The sequence below is a fragment of the Erinaceus europaeus genome, chromosome 13, assembly GCF_950295315.1.
Source record: "Erinaceus europaeus chromosome 13, mEriEur2.1, whole genome shotgun sequence".
NCBI lineage: Eukaryota > Metazoa > Chordata > Mammalia > Eulipotyphla > Erinaceidae > Erinaceus > Erinaceus europaeus.
In genome coordinates this window covers 84,269,979-84,294,242 of record NC_080174.1, presented here as the reverse complement: position 1 = coordinate 84,294,242, position 24,264 = coordinate 84,269,979, and the positions used below count along the sequence as shown (strand labels likewise).

At 42.3% G+C, this 24,264-nt stretch overlaps 1 protein-coding gene across 7 annotated transcripts in view; it reads right to left on the bottom strand.

Moving 5' to 3' along the window:
* The window catches only part of RAVER2 (ribonucleoprotein, PTB binding 2), a 99,558-nt gene that overhangs the window by 62,358 nt on the left and 12,936 nt on the right, over nt 1-24,264 (bottom strand). For all 7 annotated transcript variants that reach the window (XM_060206355.1, XM_060206356.1, XM_060206357.1 and 4 more), the window contains exon 2: nt 10,382-10,448. In XM_060206355.1, coding sequence (XP_060062338.1) covers nt 10,382-10,448 — 67 coding nt within the window. The remainder of the gene's footprint in view (nt 1-10,381; nt 10,449-24,264) is intronic.

Genomic DNA, 24,264 nt, shown 5'->3' with positions numbered 1-24,264 from the left:
ACAGGGAGAGAAAGAGAGAGAAAGGAAGGGAGGGAAAGAGAGACAGGGAGGGTACCTGTGGCACTACCTCACCACTCATGTAGCTTTATCCGCCACAGGTGGGAACCAGGTATCTGAATCCTGGCCCCTGCACATCGTAACATGTGCCTGCAGGCGGATGCATCACCCACCGCCGGCACGATCCCATAACAACTTTTATTTACTCATCTGACAATGAGCATTCAGACTATCTCTACATTTTGGCTATTGTGAATAATGCAGCTATGAAACAGGTGGGCATATGTCCCTTCAAATTAATGTTTTCAAGTCCTTTGAATCAATGCCTAGCAGTTGTACTGCTGGATCATAAGGCATTTCCATATTTATTGAATAAACAAATAAATGTTGCACCAGTCTGCATTCTAACCAACAGATTAGCAGAATTCTTTTTTTTTTTTTAAGAGAAAGAAAGAGGGCAGTGACACACCATACAAAGCTTAAGGACCCACACCACACAAGGATCCCTGTTCAAGCCCCTACCTCACCACCTACAGGGGAGTCGATTCACAAGCAGTGAAGCAGGTCTACATGTGCCTGTCTTTCTCTCCCCCTCTCTATCCTCCCCATCCCTCTCAATTTCTCTCTGTCCTATTCAACAAAATGGAAAAAAATGGCCACCAGGAGCAGTGGATTGGTAGTGCAGACACCGAGCCCCCATGATAACCCTGGAGGCATTAAAAAAAGAGACGGAAAAAGGGAGGGAGGGAGGGAGAGAGATAGAGACATAGACATAAAGAAAGAGATACCAGAACACTGACGTCTCCTTCAGTGCCGCGGGGGCCAGGCTTGAAGCTGGGTCGAGCACATGACAAAGCAGTGCACTATTCAAGTTAGCTATTCCACCAGGCCCAGAGTCTGTTTTTCTCCACAACCCATCACTTCTTGTTGTGTTGATGTAGGCCATTCTCACAGGTGTGAGAGAGAATCTCCGTGCAGTGTCTTAACTGCATTCCCCTAATGATAAGTGAAGTAGAGCATTTCTTCATAGGTCTGTGGGCCTCTTCTTTAGAAAACCATCTACTTTTTTTGTTGTTGGTTTTTTTTTTTCCTTCTTCTTTCTGTTGTTGAGCTGTATAATTTCTTTATAGATGTCTGATGTGCAATTACTGTCTTCCAATTATTGGGCTGCCTGCTTTTTTAAAAAATATTTTATTTATTTTCCTTTTTGTTACCCTTGGTTTTTTTTTTTAATCATTGTTGTGGTTATTACTATTGTTGTTATTGATGTTGTTGTTGCCAGATAGAAGAGAAAGAAAGGCAGGAGGGGAAGACAGAGAGGAGAAAAGACAGACACGTGCAGACCTGCTTCACCTCTTGTGAAGTGATACCCCCCCCCCCTCGCAGGTGGGGAGCCGAGGGCTCAAGCTGGGATCCTTAAACGAGGTCCTTGAGTTTCATGCCATGAGCTGTGCGCTTAACCTGCTGCACTACAGCCCGACCCCCTGGGATGCCTGTTTATCCTTGTATATCTTGCTTTTGAAGTGAAGAACCTTTTTAGTTTGATATAGTGCCATTTATTTTTTAAATTTATTTTATTATTATTATTTTTATGAGAGTCAAATAATAATATTTGACTGGTCAACTCTGGCTTATGGTGGTGCAGGGAAATGAACATGGGGTTTGGTAGCACCGTTTATTTAATCTTGTTTTAATTTCACATGCTCATGAGACTGAGCTTTTATAAAAAATGTTTCTTTTTTAAAAAACATTTATTCCCTTTTGTTGTCCTTGTTTTATTGTTGTAGCTATTATTGTTGATGATGATGTCGTTGTTGGACAGGACAGAGAGAAATGGAGAGAGGAGGGGAAGACAGAGAGGGGGAGAGAAAGACAGACACCTGCAGACCTGCTTCACCGCCTGTGAAGCGAGTCCCCTGCAGATGGGGAGCCGGGGACTCGAACCGGGATTCTTATGCCGGTCCTTGAGCTTTATGCCATCTGCGCTTAACCTGCTGCTCTAACGCCCGACTCCCTGAGATTGAGTTTTAATACATATTAGATGTTAATGTCCTACCATGTTTTACCAATGTTTCTTCTAAGTATTTTGTTATTTTATGTCTACTACCCAGGTCTTTGATCTATTTTAAGCTGCTCTTTCTCCATCCCTTCCTCCCCATCTTCTCTCTCACTACGGCATTTAGAACACACAGTAGTAAAGTCGTTCCATATGAATCTTCACTTACTCAGTTTATAACGCAATGTGCACATGGCAAGAGAGAATAAAGAACTTTAAATAGCCAGGACAATCCTGCCTGTCATTCCCCTCCATCTGCTCCTTCCTCGGCCGATCTCAGGGACCATGTGTTCCCTGAGTGCGAGCAACTTTACCAACTAAGTGTGAAGCTAACATTTAAAGTTTTTCTTTTTTTTTTTTTAAATTGTTTATCTTATGGGACTAAACTTGGATAACCATATTCAGACTGTATAGACCTAGCATATACTTAACCCTTGATGATAATTGCTTATTTTGCCTTTTACCTGTTTCACCCTAATAAACCATGTATTGATTAAACCAGTTCCCAGCTCCCTGCTGCGAGTCCACAAGCAGCAACCCTGATTCCCAAACCTATTTTTAAGTTAATTTACAACACCCAAGTTTTCCCAGCCAGGAGACACCTCAGTGGGCAGAGGACAGGCTCTGTTTGTTTGTTTGTTTGTTTTTAAATAATTTATTTCTTTATTGGGGAATGAATGCTTTACATTCAACAGTAAATACAATAGTTTGTACATGCATAACATTCCCCAGATTCCCATTTAATAATACAACCCTCACTATTTCATTCATCATTTTTCATGGACCTGTATTCTCCCCACCCACCCACCCACCCACCTCAGAGTCTTTTACTTTGGTGTAATACTCCAATTCCATTTCAGGTTCGACTTGTGTTTTCTTTTCTAATCTTGTTTTTCAACTTCGGCCTGAGAGTGAGATCATCCCATATTCATCCTTCTGTTTCTGACTTATTTCACTCAACATGATTTTTTCAAGGCCCATCCAAGATCGGCTGAAAACGGTGAAGTCACCATTTTTTACAGCTGAGTAGTATTCCATTGTGTATATAGACCACAACTTGCTCAGCCACTCATCTGTTGTTGGACACCTGGGTTGCTTCCAGGTTTTGGCTATTACAAATTGTGCTGCCAAGAACATATGTGTACACAGATCTTTTTGGATGGATGTGTTGGGTTCCTTAGGATATATCCCCAGGAGGGGAATTGCAGGGTCATAGGGTAGGTCCATTTCTAGCCTTCTGAGAGTTCTCCAGACTGTTCTCCACAGAGGTTGGACCAATTGACAGTCCCACCAGCAGTGCAGGAGGGTTCCTTTGACTCCACACTCTCTCCAACATTTGCTGCTGTTACCTTTTCTGATGTATGACATTCTCACAGGAGTGAAGTGATATCTCATTGTTGTCTTGATTTGCATTTCTCTGACAATCAGAGACTTGGAGCATTTTTTCATGTGTTTCTCGGCCTTTTGGATCTCTTCTGTGGTGAATATTCTGTCCAAGTCCTCCCCCCATTTTTGGATGGGGTTATTTGTTGTCTTGTTGTTGAGTCTGGCAAGCTCTTTATATATGTTGGTTATTAAACTGTTATCTGATGTATGGCATGTAAAGATCTTCTCCCATTCTGTGAGGGGTCTCTTGGTTTGGGTAGTGGTTTCTTTTGCTGTGAAGAAGCTTTTTAATTTGATGTAGTCCCATAGGTTTATACTTGCCTTAGTCTTCCTTGTAATTGGATTCGTTTCATTGCAAATGTCTTTAAAATTTATGCGGAAAAAAGTTCTGCCAATATTTTCCTCTAAGTATCTGATAGTTTCTAGTCTAACATCCAAGTCCTTGATCCACTTGGAATTTACTTTTGTATTTGGTGAAATACAGTGATTCAGTTTCATTCTTCTGCCTGTTTCAATCCATTGTTTCCAACACCATTTGTTGAAGAGACTCTGCTTTCCCCATGTAATAGTCTGGGCCCCTTTGTCAAAGATTAGATGTCCATACGTGTGAGGCCTCATTTCTGGGCTCTCAATTCTATTCCACTGGTCAGTGTGTCTGTTCATGTCCAGTACCAAGCAGTTTTGATGACAATGGCCCTATAATACAGTTTGAGATCTGGGAGTGTGATGCCTCCGGTTCTGTTCTTTTTTCTCAAGATTGTTTTGGCAATTCTAGGTCTTTTCTGGTTCCAGATAAACATTTGTAGCATTTTTTCTATTCTCCTAAAAAATGTGCTTGGTATCTTGATGGGGATAGCATTAAATTTGTAGATGGCTCTGGGTAATATATTCATTTTGATGATGTTAATTCTTCCAACCCATGAACATGGAATATCTTTCCATTTCTTTGTGTCTTTTTCAATTTCTTTGAGTAGTGACTCATAATTTTCAGTATACAAGTCTTTCACTTCTTTGGTTAGGTTTACTCCTAGATATTTTATTGTTTTTGTTGCTATAGAAAAAGGAACTGATTTCTGGATTTCAATTTCTTCTTAGTGTTTGCACAGAGGAATGCCAATGACTTTTGAATGTTAATTTTATAGCCTGACACCTTACTGTATTGCCTGATGATTTCCAAAAGCTTCTTGCTGGATTCCTTAGGTTTTTCCATGTATACTATCATGTCATCTGCAAATAAGGAGAGTTTGACTTCTTCTCTTCCAATCTGTATGCCTTTAATTCCTTGCTCCTGCCTGATTGCTATGGCAAGAACTTCCAACACTATGTTGAATAGTAATGGTGATAGTGGGCAGCCCTGTCTAGTACCTGATCTGAGGGGAAATGCTTCCAGTTTTTCACCATTGAGTATGATGTTGGCTGTAGGTTTGCTATATATAGACTCCACTATCTTCAGGAATTTTCCATTTATTCCCATTTTTTGTATTGTTTTGATCATAAAGGGATGTTGTATCTTGTCAAAGGCTTTCTCTGCATCTATTGATATGACCATGTGGTTTTTGGTCTTGCTTTTGTTGATGTGGTGGATCACATTGATTGATTTACGTATATTAAACCAACCTTGCATGCCTGGGATAAACCCCACTTGGTCATGATGAACAATCTTTTTGATATACTGCTGTATCCGGTTGGCTAGAATTTTGTTCAATATTTTCGCATCTATGTTCATCAGAGATATTGGTCTGTAGTTTTCTTTTTTGGTTGTGTCCCTGTCTGCTTTTGGTATCAGGGTGATGTTGGCTTCATAGAAGCTGGCAGGGAGTATTCCAGTGTCTTCAATCTTCTGGAAGACTTTTAAAAGTAGAGATATTAGTTCTTCTTTGAAAGTTTTGTAGAATTCATTTGTAAAACCATCTGGTCCAGGACTTTTATTTTTGGGAAGATTTTTGATAACTGTTTCAATTTCATTAGCTGTGATGGGCCTGTTCATGTTATCCACTTCCTCTTTACTTAGTTTTGGAAGTTGGTAGGTATCTAGGAATTCATTCATTTCTTCCAGGTTTTCTAGCTTGGTGGCATATAGTTGTTCATAGAAGCCTCGCATGATATGTTGAATTTCTGCAGTGTCTGTTGTGATATCTCCTCTATCATTTACTATCCGATTTATTTGGGTCTTCTCCCTTTTTTGTTTTGTGAGTCTGGCTAAAGGTTTGTTGATTTTGTTTACTCTTTCGAAGAACCATAAAGTTTTTCATTTAACATGATACAGATCCAAGGCAACTTTTGCCAATAATATCTAGCTCTTCCAACACTGTGTGTGTGGGGGGGGGCTCAGATGAGTTTGCTTTCAAGTACTGAGAGCTATCAGCATTCTTTTTTTTTTTTCCCCTCCAGAGTTATTGCTGGGCTCTGTGCCTGCACCATGAATCCACCGCTCCCGGAGGCCATTTTTCCCCCTTTTGTTGCCTTTGTTGTTGTAGCCTCGTTGTGGTTATTATTATTGCCATTGTTGATGTTGTTCGTTGTTGGATAGGACAGAGAGAAATGGAGAAAGGAAGGGAAGAGGGGAAGACAGAGAGGGGGAGAGAAAGACAGACACCTGCAGACCTGCTGAATTCATCGCCTGTGAAGCGACTCCCCTGCAGGTGGGGAGCCGGGGGCTCGAACCGGGATCCTTATGCCGGTCCTTCTGCTTTGCGCCACCTGTGCTTAACCCACTCACTGCGCCACCTCCCGACCCCCCCCATTTTTATTTTATTTATTTTTTTACCAGAGCACTCCTCAGCTCTGGCTTATGGTGGTGTGGGGAACTAAATACAGAACTTTGGAGCCTCAACCACGAGTCTCTGCATAATCATTATGCTATCTACCCCCACCCTGTGTTTGTTTAATACCACCCACCTCTCCAATTGTATGTTCAATCTTTATTACAACATCTTATAAAAAAAGAACCCTGTGGGGGCCAGGCAGTGGCACACTTGGTTAAGTGCACACATTACAGTGCACAAGGATCCAGGTTCAAGCCCCTGGTCCCCACATACAGGGGGAAAGCTTCACAAGTGGTGAAGCAGGGCAGCAGGTGTCTCTCTGTCTCTCTCCCTCTCTATCTCCTCCTCCCCTCTCAATTTCTCTCTGTCTCTATCCCACAATAAGTAAACATATTTTTAAAAGAACTCTGTTATAAAAATTTTTTATTGTTTATATTCACTTAACTTCTCTGTTCCAATTCAGTTTAACTACTGCAAATGTTGTTTTGTTACTGTCAGTGTTGTCATTGCTTTACAGTGCTAGGCTTTTGCACACGAATGATTTTGCCACTTCCAGACCAGCTTGTCCATTCTTTTTATTTCAGACAGAGAAAGAACACTAGTGAAACACATCACAGGAGCCCCCTCCTGGTGTTGGGAGTGTTCATATGTGGTGCCAAGGCTCGAACCTCAAGGCAGGGCACACATCCTAGCCCCTGGTCTCCCAGGTCACTACAGGCTAGATGTTGTTCCTTCTTTGCCATGTCTGTCTGAAAAGTTTGGATCCAATGGCAGACATTATAAATCATCCCTTACTGGGTGCGGTGGGGTTTGGCTGGGTGTTTTGGAGTAGGTTACTAAAGACAGTTGATCTTTTCTGCTCTCACATTTAAGTTTTACTAGATAAGACCGAAGGCTTATTAATCTAGAATTAGTTTTCCCCATCTTTGAGACAAAACTCTTCAGAATGTCATTTTTCCATCTGTCTTGGCCTTGTTCAAGCTCTGAAGATTGTTAGCTCTCATCCCTGTTAATATTTAATAATACTGAAAGTGTACATAACCCATGGCCCAGTAGTTCACCTGTGGATAAATGGTTGCAATGTACCTTAGAAGATAAGTAAAGGGATTATTATTCCTCACAGCACTGTTAGCAATACTGACCAAGCTCACAGGACAAAATAACAAAGCACACAGTTTAAGTTGATGAAGTTGAGCCTCACCCATCAGAGTGGAAAGATCTGAAAAGCAAAGCTGAGTTTGAAAAAAAGCAATTAAACACAATGGAATAGTATTTTTTCCCACTTTTTATTATTTATTTATTTGTTTATTTGTTTATTGTCTCCAGGGTTATCGCTGGGGCTTGGTGCCAGCACTACAAATCTACTGCTCCTGGAGGCCATTTTTTCCCATTTTGTTGCCCTTGTGGCTGTTACAGCTGTCGTTGTTGGATAGGATAGAGAGAAATGGAGAGAGGAGGGGAAGACAGAGAGAGGGAGAGAAAGATAGACACCTGCAGACCTGCTTCACTGCTTGTGAAGTGACACCCCCTGCAGGTGGGGAGCCAGGGGCTCTAACCCAGATGGCTTACGTGGGTCCTTGCGCTTTGTGCCACGTGTGCTCAACCCGCTGCGCTACTGCCCAGCTCCCAATGGAATACTATTTATATAAACGTGAACATGATCCAGAACCACACTGCTAATTACCCATACAGTAAAATTAGAGGTATTAGTTGAGATTCTGTGGTAAATAACTATTTACAATGTCAATGGCTTAAAACAAAAAGTGGGCTTTGTTGTTTTTATTCATGCTGCACAGGCCAATCTGAACGGGAGGTTGGTGGAGTTAGTCATCAGTCACTCTGAGGCCAAAATGAAAGAAGTCCTGCAAACTGCCGCGATTTCTTTAAGGAGGGTGGGGTGGGGCAAACGTGACTCACATGCTCACTCCCTCTAGAAGGGAATCACGTCATTTCTACCTGGCATTTCACTCATCAACGAGCAAAGCAAATGTCTCACTTCAGAGAGGGACAGGAAGCAATAGCTCAGCCTGTACCCAGCCCCCGTGTCCCCGCCAAAAGGCAAGAATCTACGAATGGTTCTATCACAAAATAATGGCAGTGTGAAAACTAGGCGCCAAATTTATAAATACTTCCCCCAGATAAGGGCAATGAGAGGAAATAAAATCAGAGGGGTAGAAAAAATTTAACCTATTTATTTATGTACTTATTGATTTGCTAGGACAGAGAGAGACTGAGAGGGAAGAGGGAAATAAGAGAGGGAGAGAGACAGAGAGACACCTGTAGCCCTGCGTCACTACTCTCAAAGCTTTCCCCCTGCATGGTGGGGGGCTGAGGGCTTGAACCTGGGTCCTTGTGCATTGTAACATGTGCACTCAACCAGGTGTGCCACCACCTGCCCCCTCTCGTTACTTTTCTTTTTTGAGAGAAAGAACGAGGGCCATCATGTTGGCATGAGGTGCCAAGGATTAAGCCTAAACCTCGAACTTATAAGTCACAGGTGCCACTCACTGCGGGGCCACTTGTTGGACAGCAAGGATTATTGTATTTATTTATTTGCCTCCAGGGTTATCACTGGGGCTCAGTGCCTGCACTATGAATCCACTGCTCCTGGAGGCCATTTTTCCCATTTTTGTTGCCCTTGTTGTGGCTGTTATTTTTATTGTTGCCATTGCTATTGTTGTTGCTGGATAGGACAGAGAGAAATGGAGAGACGAGGGGAAGACAGAGGGGGAGAGAAAGACAGACACCTGCAGACCCGCTTCATCCGCTCTCTTGTGGGCACGCGCTCTCTGATAGATACTCCAGTCAAACATTTGCTTAGTGAGAATGAGGACGTACTGGTGGCTACATCATCCCTCAGACTTTTTTTCTTGTCTTTCATCATTGGTTTTGTTGGGGGAATTAATGATTTATAGTCGGCAGTAAGTACAATAGTTTGTACATGCATAACATTTCTCAGTTTTCCATATAGCAATACAACCCCCACTAGGTCCTCTGTCATCCTTTTTGGACCTGTATTCTCCCCCCCACACCCCAGAGTCTTCTACTTTGGTGCAATACACCAACTCCAGTTCAGGTTCTACTTGTGTTTTCTCTTCTGATCTTGCTTTTCAACTTCTGCCTGACAGTGAGATTATTCTTGTTTTCTTTTCTAATAATCTCAAAATGACGCTTTTGGATATTCATACAGCACATGTACGTAAAGGAAATAATCTAGTTTCTATCACAAATAAAAATGCATGATAATATCAACATATAACTAGTGTCTTCAGAAAAGTTCATCCATTTTCTCAATTTGCCCAGTTAAAAGTCATATCAAACTTTTTTTTTTTTTGCCTCCAGGGTTATCTTGGGGCTCGGTGCCAGCACTTATGAATCCTCTACTCCTGACAGCCAATTTTTTCAATTTTTATTGGATATGACAGAGAGAAGTTGAGAAGGGAGGAGAAGATAGAGAGGGAGAGAGAAAGAGAGACACCTGCAGACCTGCTTCATTGTTCGTGAAGCATCACCCCTGCAAGTGGGAAGCTGGGGCTTGAACCTGGATCCTTGAGCAGGTCCTTTGCGCTTAGTACTATGTGTATGTACTTAACGGGGTGCGTCACCTGCCAGTCCTTGGCATTCAAACTTTGTTATTAAAAAAGTTGAGGGAGTTGGGTGGTAGCGCAGCAGGTTAAGCGTAGGTGGTAAGAAGTGCAAGGACCAGTGTAAGGATCCTGGTTTGAGCCCCCAGCTCCCCAAATGCAGGGGAGTCTCTTCACAGGCGGTGAAGCAGGTCAGCAGGTGTCTGTCTTTCTCTGCCCCTCTCTGTCTTCCCCTCCTCTCTCCATTTCTCTCTGTCCTATCCAACAACAACAACATCAATAATAACAAGGGCAGTAAAAGGAAATAAATAAATATCAAAAAATCTTTTAAAAAAAGTTGAAAGGTAGCAATGCTATAAAGAACTCTGATAAGAACATAGTCATAAAACATATGAGGCTATAGTAACATTACATTAATTTATGCAACTGAAACTGAGTTCTAATATTCTCAGAAAATATTTTTGATCAACATTTATGTGATTTGGTGCTTAATTAATTCTGAAAATAAAATTAAAAAAACAAGATTTTTCTGTTTTACAACAACTATATGTAGAATCAAAATGAAATCAAGAGGCTTAGAGCTGAAATCTCACCTGTTCGTTTATTTCGGTCCACATAACAATACTTTAACTCATAGTCTTGTAATAAGTCATGAACTTCCTGTAAGAGACAAAACATGAATTCAATCAGTCTATAAATACTGTCAGTGGATAATCCAGCTCTTAATTCACTGCCAGAAACACAACTATCAATACACCATCTTCCAACTATAAACTCTTTCTTGGATCCTCGGTCTTTAAGCTGGGGCCCTAGTCGGGGAGTCCTGAGATTCCCAAACAGACATGATGGTCCTAGACCTCGAATAAATCCCTCTCCCCAATATTATCAGTCATCTCTATCAGGAACAACACAATAGACCCCTTTGTGGGCCCCCATAGGACCTTGCCCTTAACTTGGATCAACAACGGTAGAGAAGGTTCCATCCTCCAAAGGGAGGCTGGACAACATACTCTGTGCTACACCTGAGGAAGATGGGTCCTGATATTGGGCAGCTTGGAACGTTTCTTCTCATGATGACAGAATGTGAGCTCAGATCTACAGGGATGCAGAGGTCATATAGGCTCCTAAGCTGAATATAAACCCCATCGATTTGATTTGGTCTGGGCCCCATATTCAGACACCTGCAGACCTGTTTTACTGCCTGTGAAGCAACTTCCCTGCAGGTGGGGAGCTGGGGGCTGGAACCGGGATCCTTACTCCTGTCCTTGCGCTTTGCGCCACATGCACTTAACCCGCTGCCCTACTGCCCAACTCCCAATCATTATTCTTAATTGCCATTACAATTAACACTTACTTACCTACTACTAAGTACCAGGAGAGTTCATCTCTTTCATGAGAAATCAGGAAAGTCACATATTACTCAGATACTTGCCAAATGGAGATTAATCAATGAGCCTGGCTCCAAGGACTACATTCTAAAATTCTATCCCTTCAATTACACTCCCACGAACAGATACAAAAATAATACCATCAGAGGGCCAGGTGGTGGTGCAGCTGGTATAGCACACACAATACAGTGTGCAAGGATCTGGGTTCAAGCCCCTGGTCCCCACCTACAGGGGGAAGCTTCACAGTCGGTGGAAACAGGGCTATAACTATCTCTTTCTCCTTCTCTACCTCCCTTTCTCTCTCAATTCCTCTCTGCCTCTATCCTAAATATAAACAGATAAATAAATAAGTAAATAAATCAGTACAATACCAACATCAATACCCTATATCAAATAATCATGTCAATGGAAAATAAACTCACAAATTCACTGAGGAACTTTCCTTCCCTACCCAGGTGGGGGTAGGTGGGTGGTATATTTCATAGGCAAACTATCAATGCATAATGCCAGATTAAATAAAAAAGAGAGATTCACTCATGATAAGTTGCTGACTTAGAAGTACTTATTATTAAGTGCCAATAACAGAATTACTTTAAATAATATACTTATCAATTGTATAAAATATTATTTGATGGGTAAGAAATACAGCTTAATGCTTTTGCTAAAGTCTTTCACAGCTGAGGCTCAGTCCTCTGCACCACCATAAATGAGAACTGAGTATCGCTTTGATTAAATACATACAAGTGTGTGTGTGTGTGTGTGTATATATATATATATATATATATATATACACACACACACATAGAGTATTTGGAGGTTATGCAGTAATGTGATTAGTACAAGGATTAGTTTACATATCGCTATGGTCATTTTTGTCCTGAAAGATTTAATGTTTTCTTACATTTAAAAAAACAAATATAACTAAAATAGGCCTACTAGCTATCTTCAAAACAGAGACCCCCCCCCCCCAACTCTTCATCTGAACTATTCCAGCCTTTAGGTTCATGATTAGTCAACAGTTTGTTTATTTGGTTAACTCTTTTTTCAGCTACCAGGTTCCAGATGCTGCTACCATGATGCCAAACAGACCTCCCAGGGCAGACGACCCCACCTGGACTCTGAGGAGCCCCGCTTCCTCAGAGCCCTGCCCCACTAGGGAAAGAGAGAGACAGGCTGGGAGTGTGGATCCATCTGCCAATGCCCATGTTCAGTGGGGAAGCAATTACAGAAGCCAGACCTTCCACCTTCTGCACCCCACAATGACCTTGGGTCCATACTCCCAGAGGGATAAAGAATAGGAAAGCTATCAGGGGAGGGAATGGGATACGGAGTTCTGGTGGTGGGAACTGTGTGGAGTTGTAGCCCTCTTATCCTATGGTTTTGTCAGTGTTCCCTTTTTATAAATAAAAAAATTAAATAAAAGTAAAAACAGTACATTCCTCATTTAAAAAGACACAACTTTCTCAACAATATAATAGATTCATCTTGCCAAACAACTGACTTAATAAAGAAGTTGACACTGTTTTGTCTGAAGAGATCCAGTGTACACTTTTATCAATAGCTGCAACTCGAATCTCTCATTTCACTTAGTTAGCAGCTGTCAAATATCAGATAAAGAAAACGTGATACTGCTTTTCATCAAGTACCCATAGACAAAGGGCATGGTACCATTCAGCTAAAAGATTTGCCAGAGACATGTTTTACAACTTGGAAATTTCATTTGAAAAAAAAAATTATATAACCATTATTTTCTTTTTTTGTTTTGTTTTGTTTTATTTTTTTCTGAAAGGTTCTCTTACTATTTTCTAGCAGATGATGTTTTCCACAGGTCTCAAACATTTTGTTGGTGTTTTTCTCTCTTTTTTCTTTTACTAGTGATTTAATAATGATAAGACAAGATTGCGGGATAAGAGGGTACAATCCCATACAATTTCCACCACCAATTCCATACAATTCCCTATTCTTTATCCCTCTGGGAGTATGGACCAAAGATCTTTATGGGGAGCAGAAGGTGAGAGGTCTGGCTTCTATAGTTGCTTCTATGCTGGACCTGGGCACTGACAGGTCAATCCATACCCCAGGCCTGTTTCTATCTTTCTCTAGTGGGGCAGGGCTCTGGGGAGCTGGGGTTCCAGGACACACTGGTGAGGTCATCTGGCCAGGGAACTCAAGTTGGCATCATGAGAGCATTTGCAACTTGGTAGCTGAAAAGCATTAAGATATAAAGCAGAACAATTTGTTTAATAATTAGGAACCTAGAGTTTAGAGTATAGCAGATGAGATTTGGGGTCTTCATGTTGGAAGAAACTGGGAAGTCTATTTTAGGTCTATTCCAAGGGGCCTGTGGCTTGGCTAATTTTTGCCAGAGCCTCATAACTAGTGGGCTGAAAGTATTGTCTGGAAAGATGGTGTCAGAGTTGGGAATAGGACTAGAAAGCTGGATCAAGGAAGAGAGTAGCTCCCAAATATAGGAAAAGTATATAAATACCATTAACTGGAAACCCCATTGATCTGACCTAGGGCCCCATGTCTATTCATATCCCTCACAGCAGCCTGTGTAACCTCTGCATCCCTGTCAGTCTGAGCTCGTATTCCGTGGTCACAGCTGGGAACATTCTAGGCTGCACTCATTTCAGGACCCGTCTTCCTTGAGTAGCAGAGTAAAAGGACCCAGTTTCCCTTCAGAGAGTGTGGCAATTTCCACCTTCCGTACCTCACAATGACCCTGGGTCCATACTCCCAGAGGGATAAAGAATAGGAAAGCTATCAGGGGAGGGGGTGGGATACAGAGTTCTGGTGGTGGGAATTGTGTGGAGTTGTCCCCTTCTTATCCTATGGTTTTGTCAGTTTCCTTTTTATAAATAAAAAAAAAATTTTAATCACTAAAAAATAAATAAATAAATACCAAAAACAATCCTGAAGGTGGGGTGGGGTGGGGAAGAAGCATCATATTCCCTGACTTTACCAAATGACAACAACTGAAGCAGCACAGTATTAGAAGAAACATCCACAAAGACCAATGGAGCAGAAATGAGAAATCAGAAGTAAATCCAGAAACTGCCACCAACATAAGGACACACCAGCAGGCCCTGTTCTGCCAACACCAACCTCAACAAAAACCATCAGAGAAACAAGCTTAGCGCTTAGATGAACCGACAGCAAAGGGCCAGAATCGAAGTAGTGAGGAAAGAGACTCCTAACCAAGGTAAAAAGTAGCTCCCCGGGGACCTGGGTGGTGGCGCATCTGGTTGAGCACACACCTTACAGTGTGCAAGGACCCTGGTTCAAGCCCCTGGTCCCCACCTGCAGGAGAAATCTTCATGAGTGGTGAAGCAGGGCTGCAGGTCTCTCTCTCCTTCTCGCTGTCCCTTCCCCCTCTCAATTTCTCTCTCTTTCTCTCTCTTTCTCTCTCTCTCTCTCTCTCTCTATCTATCTATCTAATAAAAAAAAAGTAGGGGGTCAGGAGATAGCACAACGTATTAAGCGCATGTGGCGCAAAGCGCAAGGACTGACTTAGGGATCCTGGTTCAACCTCCCGGCTCCCCACCTGCAGGGGAGTCGCTTCACAGGTGGTGAAGCAGGTCTGCAGGTGTCTATCTTTCTCTCCCTCTCTCTGTCTTCCCCTCCTCTCTCCATTTCTCTCTGTCCTATCCAACAACAACGACAGCAATAACAACAGCAATAATTATAATAATAACAATGATAAACAACAAGGGCACCACCACCAACAACAAAAAGTAGGGGTCGGGTGGTAGCGCAGCGTGTTAAGTGCACATGGCACAAGGCACAAGAACCAGCGTAAGGATCGCGGTTCAAGCCCCAGGCTCCCTACCTGCAGGGGGAAGCTTCACAAATGGTGAAGATGTGCTGCAGGTGTCTCTCTCCTTCTCTCCGTGTCTCCCTCTCTCTATTTCCCCCACCCCTCTCAATTTCTCTGTCCTATCTAAAGAAGAAAGATGGACTCCAGGCGCAGTGGACTCGTAGTGCAGGCACTGAGCCCCAGCGATAACCCTGGAGGCAATATATATATATATATATATATATATATATATATATATATATATATATAGTGAATTGTCTTCATTGCCTAACATGAAGACTTTCCATTCTCATGACTTTATTTAACCTTAATTACTTACACAGATGCCATATCTTTAAATATAGTCACACATCAGAGTTAGGGCTTCAACACCTGAGTTTGCGGGGGGTGAAATTCCATGTACAACTGGTGTCATCATGAGATGACTTGATTCTAGGATCAGAGCAGAAAAAGTAGAGTAAGTTGTAACATCTTCCTATGTAAAAAGTCAAGGAAGTACTTGGGAATGAGGAGGCATGTCAAAAGGACATAGAATCCTTTCAGTGTGCCTCAGAATCAGTCAATTGCTTTTAAAGAATAGTTGGTTTGAAAAATTGTACCTTTAAAGAGTATGGATGTAACCAGCAAACATCACCTTAAGCACCAGGCTTATCACCAGGGTAAGCAAGTTGATATCACATTCCCTCTGAAATGACGGGCAATGATGGTAGTAAACGTGGACTTCAGTGTGTGGGAGCCTTCCCAAATTCCCCAGCCTTCAACTGTCAAGAGAAAAACGTCCTACAAACCAGGGGTAGATAGCCTAATAATGATGCAAAGAGACTGTCATGCCCGAGGCTCTGAAGTCCCAGGTTCAATCCCCTGCACCACCGTAAGCCAGAACTGGTCAGTGCTCTGGTAAAATTGAAGAAGAAAAAAGAAAGAGGAAGAGGAGAAGAAGGAGGAGGAGGAGGATTTAGAGGAGGAGGAGGAGGAAGAAAGACATACAAACCCAACTTGAAGGTCACCCTAAAAGCTATCTGATCCAAACTGTCATGATCATGAAAAACAAGAAAAGTCATAGAAACAGGTGCAGAAACAGGTCATAGAAACAGGTGCAGATTAAGGGGGCGATCTGATGACTGTGTGCAATATGGCACTCTGGGCTGGGTCCAGGAACAAAAAAGGAACATAGTCAAATAACTCATAAAATCCAAGCAAGATACCATGCACATGAGTTAACAATGTAGCAATGTTAACATTTTATTCTTGACTAAGATAACCTTGATTATGAGAGATGTTAACATTAAGGGAAAGTATGTCAATAATATAAGTAAAGTCTATGTGCTCTTTTTATAACTATTTCCATATATTAAGGCTTACCATCAAATAAAAGTCATTTTAAAAAAGGACACAGGAGGGGAATCGGGCAGTAGTGCAGCTGGTTAAGCGCATGTGGCACAAAGCGCAAGGACCGGCATAAGAATCCCAGTTTGAGCCCCCGGCTCCCCGCCTGAAGAGGAGTCACTTCACAGGCGGTGAAGCAGGTCTGCAGGTGTCTGTCTTTCTCTCCTCCTTTCTGTCTTCCACTCCTCTCTCCATTTCTCTCTGTCCTATCCAACAACAACGACATCAACAACAGTAATAACTACAACAACAATAAAAACAACCAGGGCAACAAAAAGAAAATAAATAAATAAATATTTCAAAAATCTTTAAAAAAAAAAAAGGACACAGGAATGAGATGGAAGAAGTTCCCATTCCCTAAGTCAAACAACTTAGAAATCTAGGAAATGAGTCAACAGATAAACTGTATGCCTTACTTAACATGTGACAGGGCCCTGGCTTTGATTCTCAATACACATGAGTGCACCATGATCAGCACTGAAAAGGTGGGCAGGGACAGGGCATGGATGGGAAGTGATGCTTGGGTATCTCTCCTCTTGGTCTCCCCCTGTTCCTCTCACTCAGTGAGAGAAGGAGAGAGAGAGAGATGGAAAGAGGAGGGCTGGAGAGGCTACTCAGTGGTATCTATCACACTTGTACAAGGTTCTGGGTTTGTTCTCCAATGCCTTATTAGAAAAATAAAATAGGGAGTCGGCCGGTAGCGCGGCAGGTTAAGCGCAGGTGGCGCAAAGCACAAGGATCGGCGTAAGGATCTCTGTTCGACCCCCCGGCTCCCCACCTGCAGGGGAGTCGGTTCACAGGCGGTGAAGCAGGTCTGCAGGTGTCTGTCTTTCTCTCCCCCTCTCTGTCTTCCCCTCCTCTCTCCATTTCTCTCTGTCCTATCCAACAATGATGACAACAATAATAACTGTAACAATAAAACAAGGGCAACAAAAGGGAATAAGTAAATAAATAAATATAAAACAAAGAGAAAACAGCATGCAGAGCCTGGCAGTTACGCCCCTTTAAATAACATTCTCAGAGTTAACCTCACTAACTGTGCGGCAAAGCTGAGATGTGCATGGCTCTGCACTCTTCCTGCCAAAGATACATAACTTGAATCTAATCATGAGTGAACATCAGACAAATCCAAACTGAAGAACATTCTACAAAGTAACTGGCCTATAATTTTCAAAAGGTCATGGCCTAATAGGCAAGGAGAGACCAAAAAAGGATTTTTATATCAAACTAAAAAATAAAAAGACCACTAAGTGCAAAAGGTGATTCTAAGCCATCATCATCATCATCATCATCATCATCATCATCATGAAAGACTTAGGATAACTGACAAAAATCCTGTGAGGATTAAACAGATGATGGCATTTTGATTCTGACAGTGGCCAAGTGATTATTCTGGTGAACATTTCCTATTTGTAGGAACTGCTCAAGAAAGCTTTGGGGGGTTAGTAAAGCGTTCAACAAGTACCCACTTTTTTTTTTTTTTTTTTAACTAGAGCACAGATCAGCTCTGGCTCATAGTGGTGCAGGAGATTAAACCTGGGACTTCAGAGCCTCAGGCAAGAGAGTCTCTTTGCATAACCATTATGCTATCTACCTCCCGATCCCAGTACCCACTTTGAAACAGGTCAAGGACAATAATTATTTGTACTACACATACAACTTTTTCCTTCAGTTTGAAATCCTTCCAGAATTCAAAGCTTCCCGTTTTCTTCATTGTCATTATTTGTATCCTAGGTAAGGCTGCAGAAAGCCCACAGGGTCTAAAGTCAAGGAAATGGAGATCACTCTGGGATCAGAAGCAAGCTACTGAATTTGCAGATAATCGAGGATCCAAAGTCCAAAATAAAGGCAAGTAGAGAACTTACGTGCAGATAATCACTGTAGTGAGCTGAGGAAAGCTATAAATGCCAATTTGTTGGGGCAGAGGGGGCAAAGGGAGCCGAGAGGTACAGGGTGGGGCTGAGTGGGGCTGGGAAAGGTAGGGTGGCGAGAAAACAGAAGCTCAGAATATGCTTGCAAATGCAGGCTCAGACAAATCCAACGAATGCTCTTTCCACATTCAGGCGGCAACAAAAGTTGACCAAGCTTTGAACACACAAAGAAGGCATAAAAGGATAAGGAAGAAGGAAGGAAGGAAAACGTTTACAAATCTAAAAATGTTAGCCAATGAGTAAAGAAAACAAATAGCACTGAATGACCAGTAAACAGATTCAGGGATGTCCGGTGAGTTAGGAACTTAACAAATCTACCAAAACAGAGACACATTTCTTAGCAATAAGTACCTATTTGACTGAGGAACACTGAATAACATGATGGGCAAGTGTTAACCTATTTTCTTTCTTTCTTTCTTTCTTTCTTTCTTTCTTTCTTTCTTTCTTTCTTTTTTTTTTTGGCCTCCAAGGTTATCGATGGGGCTCGGTGCCTGCACTATGAATCCACTGCTCCTGGAGGCCATTTTTTCCCATTTTTGTTGCCCTTGTTGTTGCTGTTATTGTTATTATTGCTGTTGTTGTTGCTGTTGGATAGGGCAGAGAGAAAACAAGAAAGGAGGGGGAGGACAGAGAGGGGGAGAGAAAGACAGACACCTACAGACCTGCTTCACTGCTTGTGAAGTGACCTCCCCTGCATTTGAGAAGCCAGAGGCTCCAACCAGGATCCTTACTCAAGCTTTGAGGGCCGGGCTGGGACCCCATGTTGACCAACTTTAAAAGAAATGGAAATGTATGTGGTCCGAGAGGTGGTGCAGTGAAAAAAGCATTGGATTCTCAACCGTGAGGTCCCAAGTTCGATCCCCAGCAGCACATGTACCAGAGTGATGTCTGGTTCTTTCTCTCCTCCTATCTCTCTCATGAAATAAATAATTAATTAATTTTAAAAAAGAAAATAAATGGAAATGTACTTCTCTTATCCTATAGTCTTGTCAATATTTCTATTTCACAGGTGGTGAAGCAGGTCTGCAGTTGTCTATCTTTCTCTCCTCCTCTCTGTCTTCCCCTCCTCTCTCCATTTCTCTCTGTCCTATCCAACAACAACAACATCAATAACAACAATAATAATAACAACCACAACAGAGATAAAAAACAAAAAGGGCAACAAAATGGGAAAAAAATAGTCTCCAAGAGCAGCGGATTCATGGTGCAGGCACTGAGCCCCAACAATAACCATGGAGGCAAAAAACAAAACAAAAACTCTTCTAAAGAGGTTGATATCAGGTAATTTTCCAACAACATAACCAAAATGCTATTAGCCTAGAAAGGTGCTTGGCACCCTGGGTCTAAAGTCTCCAGTGAGATCAGGAGTAAATTACCAACTAATTCATAAAACACTGGAATCAGATGCAAAATTTTGGATGCCTATAAACATCAGCAATTTTTAAAGAGTTTAACTTATTCAGAAGCCATAAATGATCAACTGGTTCAATAATAATCAGTAAACAGAGTTCACTGTTTAGGAAGAAAAAAAAAAAAAACTAAGTCTTACAATGTATTCTTACAAACCTACCCAAGACTTTACCATGTGTCAAACGCTTAAACAGAAGTAAAGTACTAGGGGGCCAAGCAGTGGCACACTCAATTAAGTGCACATGTTACAATGCACAAAGACCCGGGTTCAAGTCCCTGGTCCCCACCTACAGGGGGAGAAAGCTTTACAAGTAGTGAAGCAGTGTTGCAAGTGTGTGTCATTTTCTCTCTCTCCTGATTACCCCTTTCCATATCAGTTTCTCTCTGTCTCTAGCCACTAAATGAATAAATAAAATAAGAACAGTAATAATGAAAAGGACAGTACTGCATTTTAGAATAAAGTTTGTAGTCAGTCCGTTTCTGTTTAAAATTTCCCTTGGAATAATGTGTCAGATGCTAAGTTAAACACTGGTGATACAAAAGTCAATATTACATGATCACTGTCCTTTGAAACGCATACAGCACAGTGTGCACAGAGTTACTATTTTAGTACAGAGTGGAACAAGAATATAAGCTTCAGAGCCAAACAGACATTCACTGGGTTTTCTCTGCTCTGCCACTAATTAACTGAATGACCTTAGGCAAATGTTTGACATTAATTTTGCATTTCTCTTTGCCTATCGATAAGATGGTAAGTTCTGATCTTAGACTTAAAATGAGGATTGAACATAATGTAAACCAAGCAAAGGTGCAGTGTCTAGCGACAACAGGCACTCAATAAACAGAGGTCTGTCGATATTCAAAGGAAAAGAAATTGCAAGGACCCAGGCTCAAGCCCCTGATCCCCACCTACAGTGGGGAAGCTTCAGGAGTGATGAAGCAGGGCTGAAGTGTCTCTCTGTCTCTCTCCCTCTCTATCTCTCCTCCCCTCTCAATTTCTCTCTGTTTCTATCCAAATATATATATACACTTAACAAATAAGGAAAGAAATTTGTTCTCGTTGAGAGACTATAGGGAGACCTGAAGTAGACTATGCTGTGATTTAAGAGGTATAATGACAGTAACAGCTGTGCATCCAGAGAAAAACAAGATGGTGAGATGGGCAAGGCAGAGGCTCAGCCCAGAGAATTCAGGACTTGCATATGAGGCCCTAGATTTGATCCCGGGCACTACAGATGCCAAACCACAGTGTTCGTGTTCTCTCTCCTCTCCTCCCCCCCTCCTCTCTCCAAATAATTAAATATTTTATAAAATGGGGGTAAAAAGGGAGTTGGGCGGTAGCGCAGCGGGTTAAGCACAAATGGCACCAAGCGCAAGGACCAGAGTAAGGATCCCGGTTCGAGCCCCCGGCTCCCCAGCTACAGGGGAGTCGCTTCACAGGCGGTGAAGCAGGTCTGCAGGTGTCTGTCTTTCTCTCTCCATCTCTGTCTCCCCCTCCCCTCTCCATTTCTCTCTGTCCTATCCAACGATGGCAACAACAGCAACAACAATAATAACCACAACAATGATAGAACAAAGGCAACAAAAGGGAAAAAAATGGTCTCCAGGAGCAGTGGATTTGTGGTGCAGGCACCGAGCCCCGGCAATAACCCTGGAGGCAAAAAAAAAATGGGAGTAAAAAAAAAAAAAAAGACTGTGCAGGTGGTGCAAAGCACAAGGACCCATGTAAGGATCTCGGTTCGAGCCCCCGGCTCCCCACCTGCAGAGGAGTCCCTTCACAGGCGGTGAAGCAGGTCTGCAGGTGTCTATCTTTCTCTCCCCCTCTCTGTCTTCCCCTCCTCTCTCCATTTCTCTCTGTCCTATCTAACAATGACGACATCAGTAACAATAATAATAGCTACACTAATAAAACAACAAGGGCAACAAAAGGGAATAAATAAATATTAAAAATATATATATATTTAAAAAAAGACAGTGGGGAAACAGGGACTCCTGTCCTAAATCTTAAAGATTTAAAAGAACTGAACTCACAAGTTAAAAAAAGAAAACCAAGTTGTTGAAGGAGAGATACTTGATCAAATCAAAAGTTCATGAAAATAAATGTTACTAATATATATATGTATATATATAATGGATATTTATAACAAAGAAAGCTGTCCGGAGGTAGAGTGAGATAACTTTCTCTTTTAAAAAAAATTTTTTTTGTATTGTCTTTATTTATTTATTGGCTAGAGATAGCCAGAAATCAAGAGGGAAGGAGGCAGTAGAGAGGGAGAGAGACAGAGAGTCACCTGCAGCCCTGCTTCCCCACTTGCAGAGCATTCCCCCTGCATAGGGGGGACTGGGAGCTCGAACCCAGGTCCTTGTGCATTGTAACATGTGCGCTCAACCAGGTGCGACACCACCCAGCCCCGAGCAAGATAACTTCAAGGCGGTAATTTCTTTGAAACTGAAAATGTTAACATTAAAGCTGCTGGAATTCACTTGGTGAGGGCTCTGTGAGTTGCATGCAGTCACTAAGCAAAAGGTTTGGATGAAATATCTTCTACCATCTCCTCCAATCTTGAGATTTTATGTCTTTTTTTTTTCTCTTTTTAAACAAAACTCTGTTTGGATATCATCGTCATCTAATAGTAAACTAAGACCCGACTTGAAGTCCAAGAACCGGCAAAGGAAACTTAGTGGCCTGTATGCTTAACAATAACAGTCAAAAGCAGGTCAAGCTTCAGATAGAACTTGATCGGGATTCTGGCTCAGCCTACTTTTTGTTCTTATCAGATCAGTCCTCCTCGGATGTCTGCAGAGTCCTCAGTCCGTTGACGACAATCAGGGTGAAATGACTCTGCGTGCACAGAGAGACAGCAGTCGTTTACCCTAGTAACCACACAGAAGCCAGTTCTGCCAGGCTGGATATCACTCTGGCCAAAGGATGAACCCTTTGAGGACTGGCTGAAGTCAAGGTCATCGCCTATTCTTTTGCCAATTCCCATGCAAAACGGAAGAATCCTGTTGGTCGGTTTAAGCCACCTTTACAAAGGGGCTTCCAGGGGGCCGGGTGGTGGCGTACCTGGTTGAGCGCACATGTTACAATGCAGAAGGACCCAGGTTTGAGTCCACGGTCCCCCCACCTGCAGGGGGAAAGTTTCACAAGTGGTGAAGCAGTGCTGCAGGTGTCTTTCTGTCTCTCTTCTTCTCTATCCCCCCCTTCCCTCTTGAGTTCTGTCTCCATCCAATAAATAAATAAAAATAATTTTTTAAAAATTTAAAGAAAAAAGGGGGCTTCCAGATCAAACCCACGCTAATCATATACTTGCTAAATGATGAGAGAAGGGCAGATCCTCAAAAGAAAATCTGGACACTGATTTGTCGGGCTGAGCTTCACTGATTAGAAGATACCAACACTGATTAGAAGGTAAGAGGAGAAAGACAAGGAGCCAGGCAGTGGTACATGTGTTACTATATACAAGGACCCAGGTTCAAGCCCTCCAGGGGGAAAACTTCCTAAGTGGCGCAGCAAACTTGCAAGATGTCTGTGTCAGTCTGAGTCAGTCTCTCTCTCTCTCTCTCCCCTCCTCTACTTCTCTCTGCCTCTATTAAAAAAGAAAGACAAAGAAAAATAAATAGCTGCTGGGAGGAGTGGAGTTGTAACGCAATCTCCAGTGATAAGGCTGGTGGCTAAATAAATAAGGAGAAAGACAGATGGACTCTTCTAGGCGACAATGTTAGCATCGCAGCACCCACAAAGTGACACACTCAAAGGCTGGATCACTGGAGGGGGATCTTAAAGAATCTATCTACAGTGGCATCAAGAAAATGCATGGCAAGTAACAGTCCACAACAACCCCTATGTGTAAGGAACCAAGCAGAATGATTATGACAGCTTGATTCAGCTCCAGGAAGACAGTCCTTGGGAAGAAACTGTGAGGCCAGGCAGTGGCACACCTGGTTAAGGGCATACATTACAGTGCGCAAGGACCCAGGTTCAAGCCCTGGGTCCCCACCTGCGGGGGGGAAAGCTTCATGGGTGGTGAAGTAGAGCTGCAGGTGTCTCTCTTGTCTCTCTCCTTATCTCCCCCTTCCCTCTCAATTTTTGTTTCTATCCGATAATAAATAAAAAATAAAGAAGAAAAGAAGGAAAGAAGGGAGGAAGGAAGGAAGGGAGAGAGGAAGAAAGCAGACGAACTGTGACTTTCGATATTTATTTATTCCCTTTTTGTTTTATTGTTGTAGTTATTACTGTTGTTGTTATTGATGTCATCATTGTTGGACAGGACAGAGAGAAATGGAGAGAGGAGGGGAAGACAGAGAGGGGGAGAGAAAGACAGACACATGCAGACCTGCTTCACCACCTGTGAAGCGACTCCCCTGCAGGTGGGGAGCCGGGGGCTCGAACCAAGATCATTACACCGGTCCTTGCGGCTAACCTGCTGCTCTACTGCCCGACTTTCCCGAACTGTGACTTTTGAAAGCAGAAAACAATCAATCTGCAATAAGCTGGCAGAAAGCATCTGGGGAACTAATGCTCCAATCTCTCGCTTCTC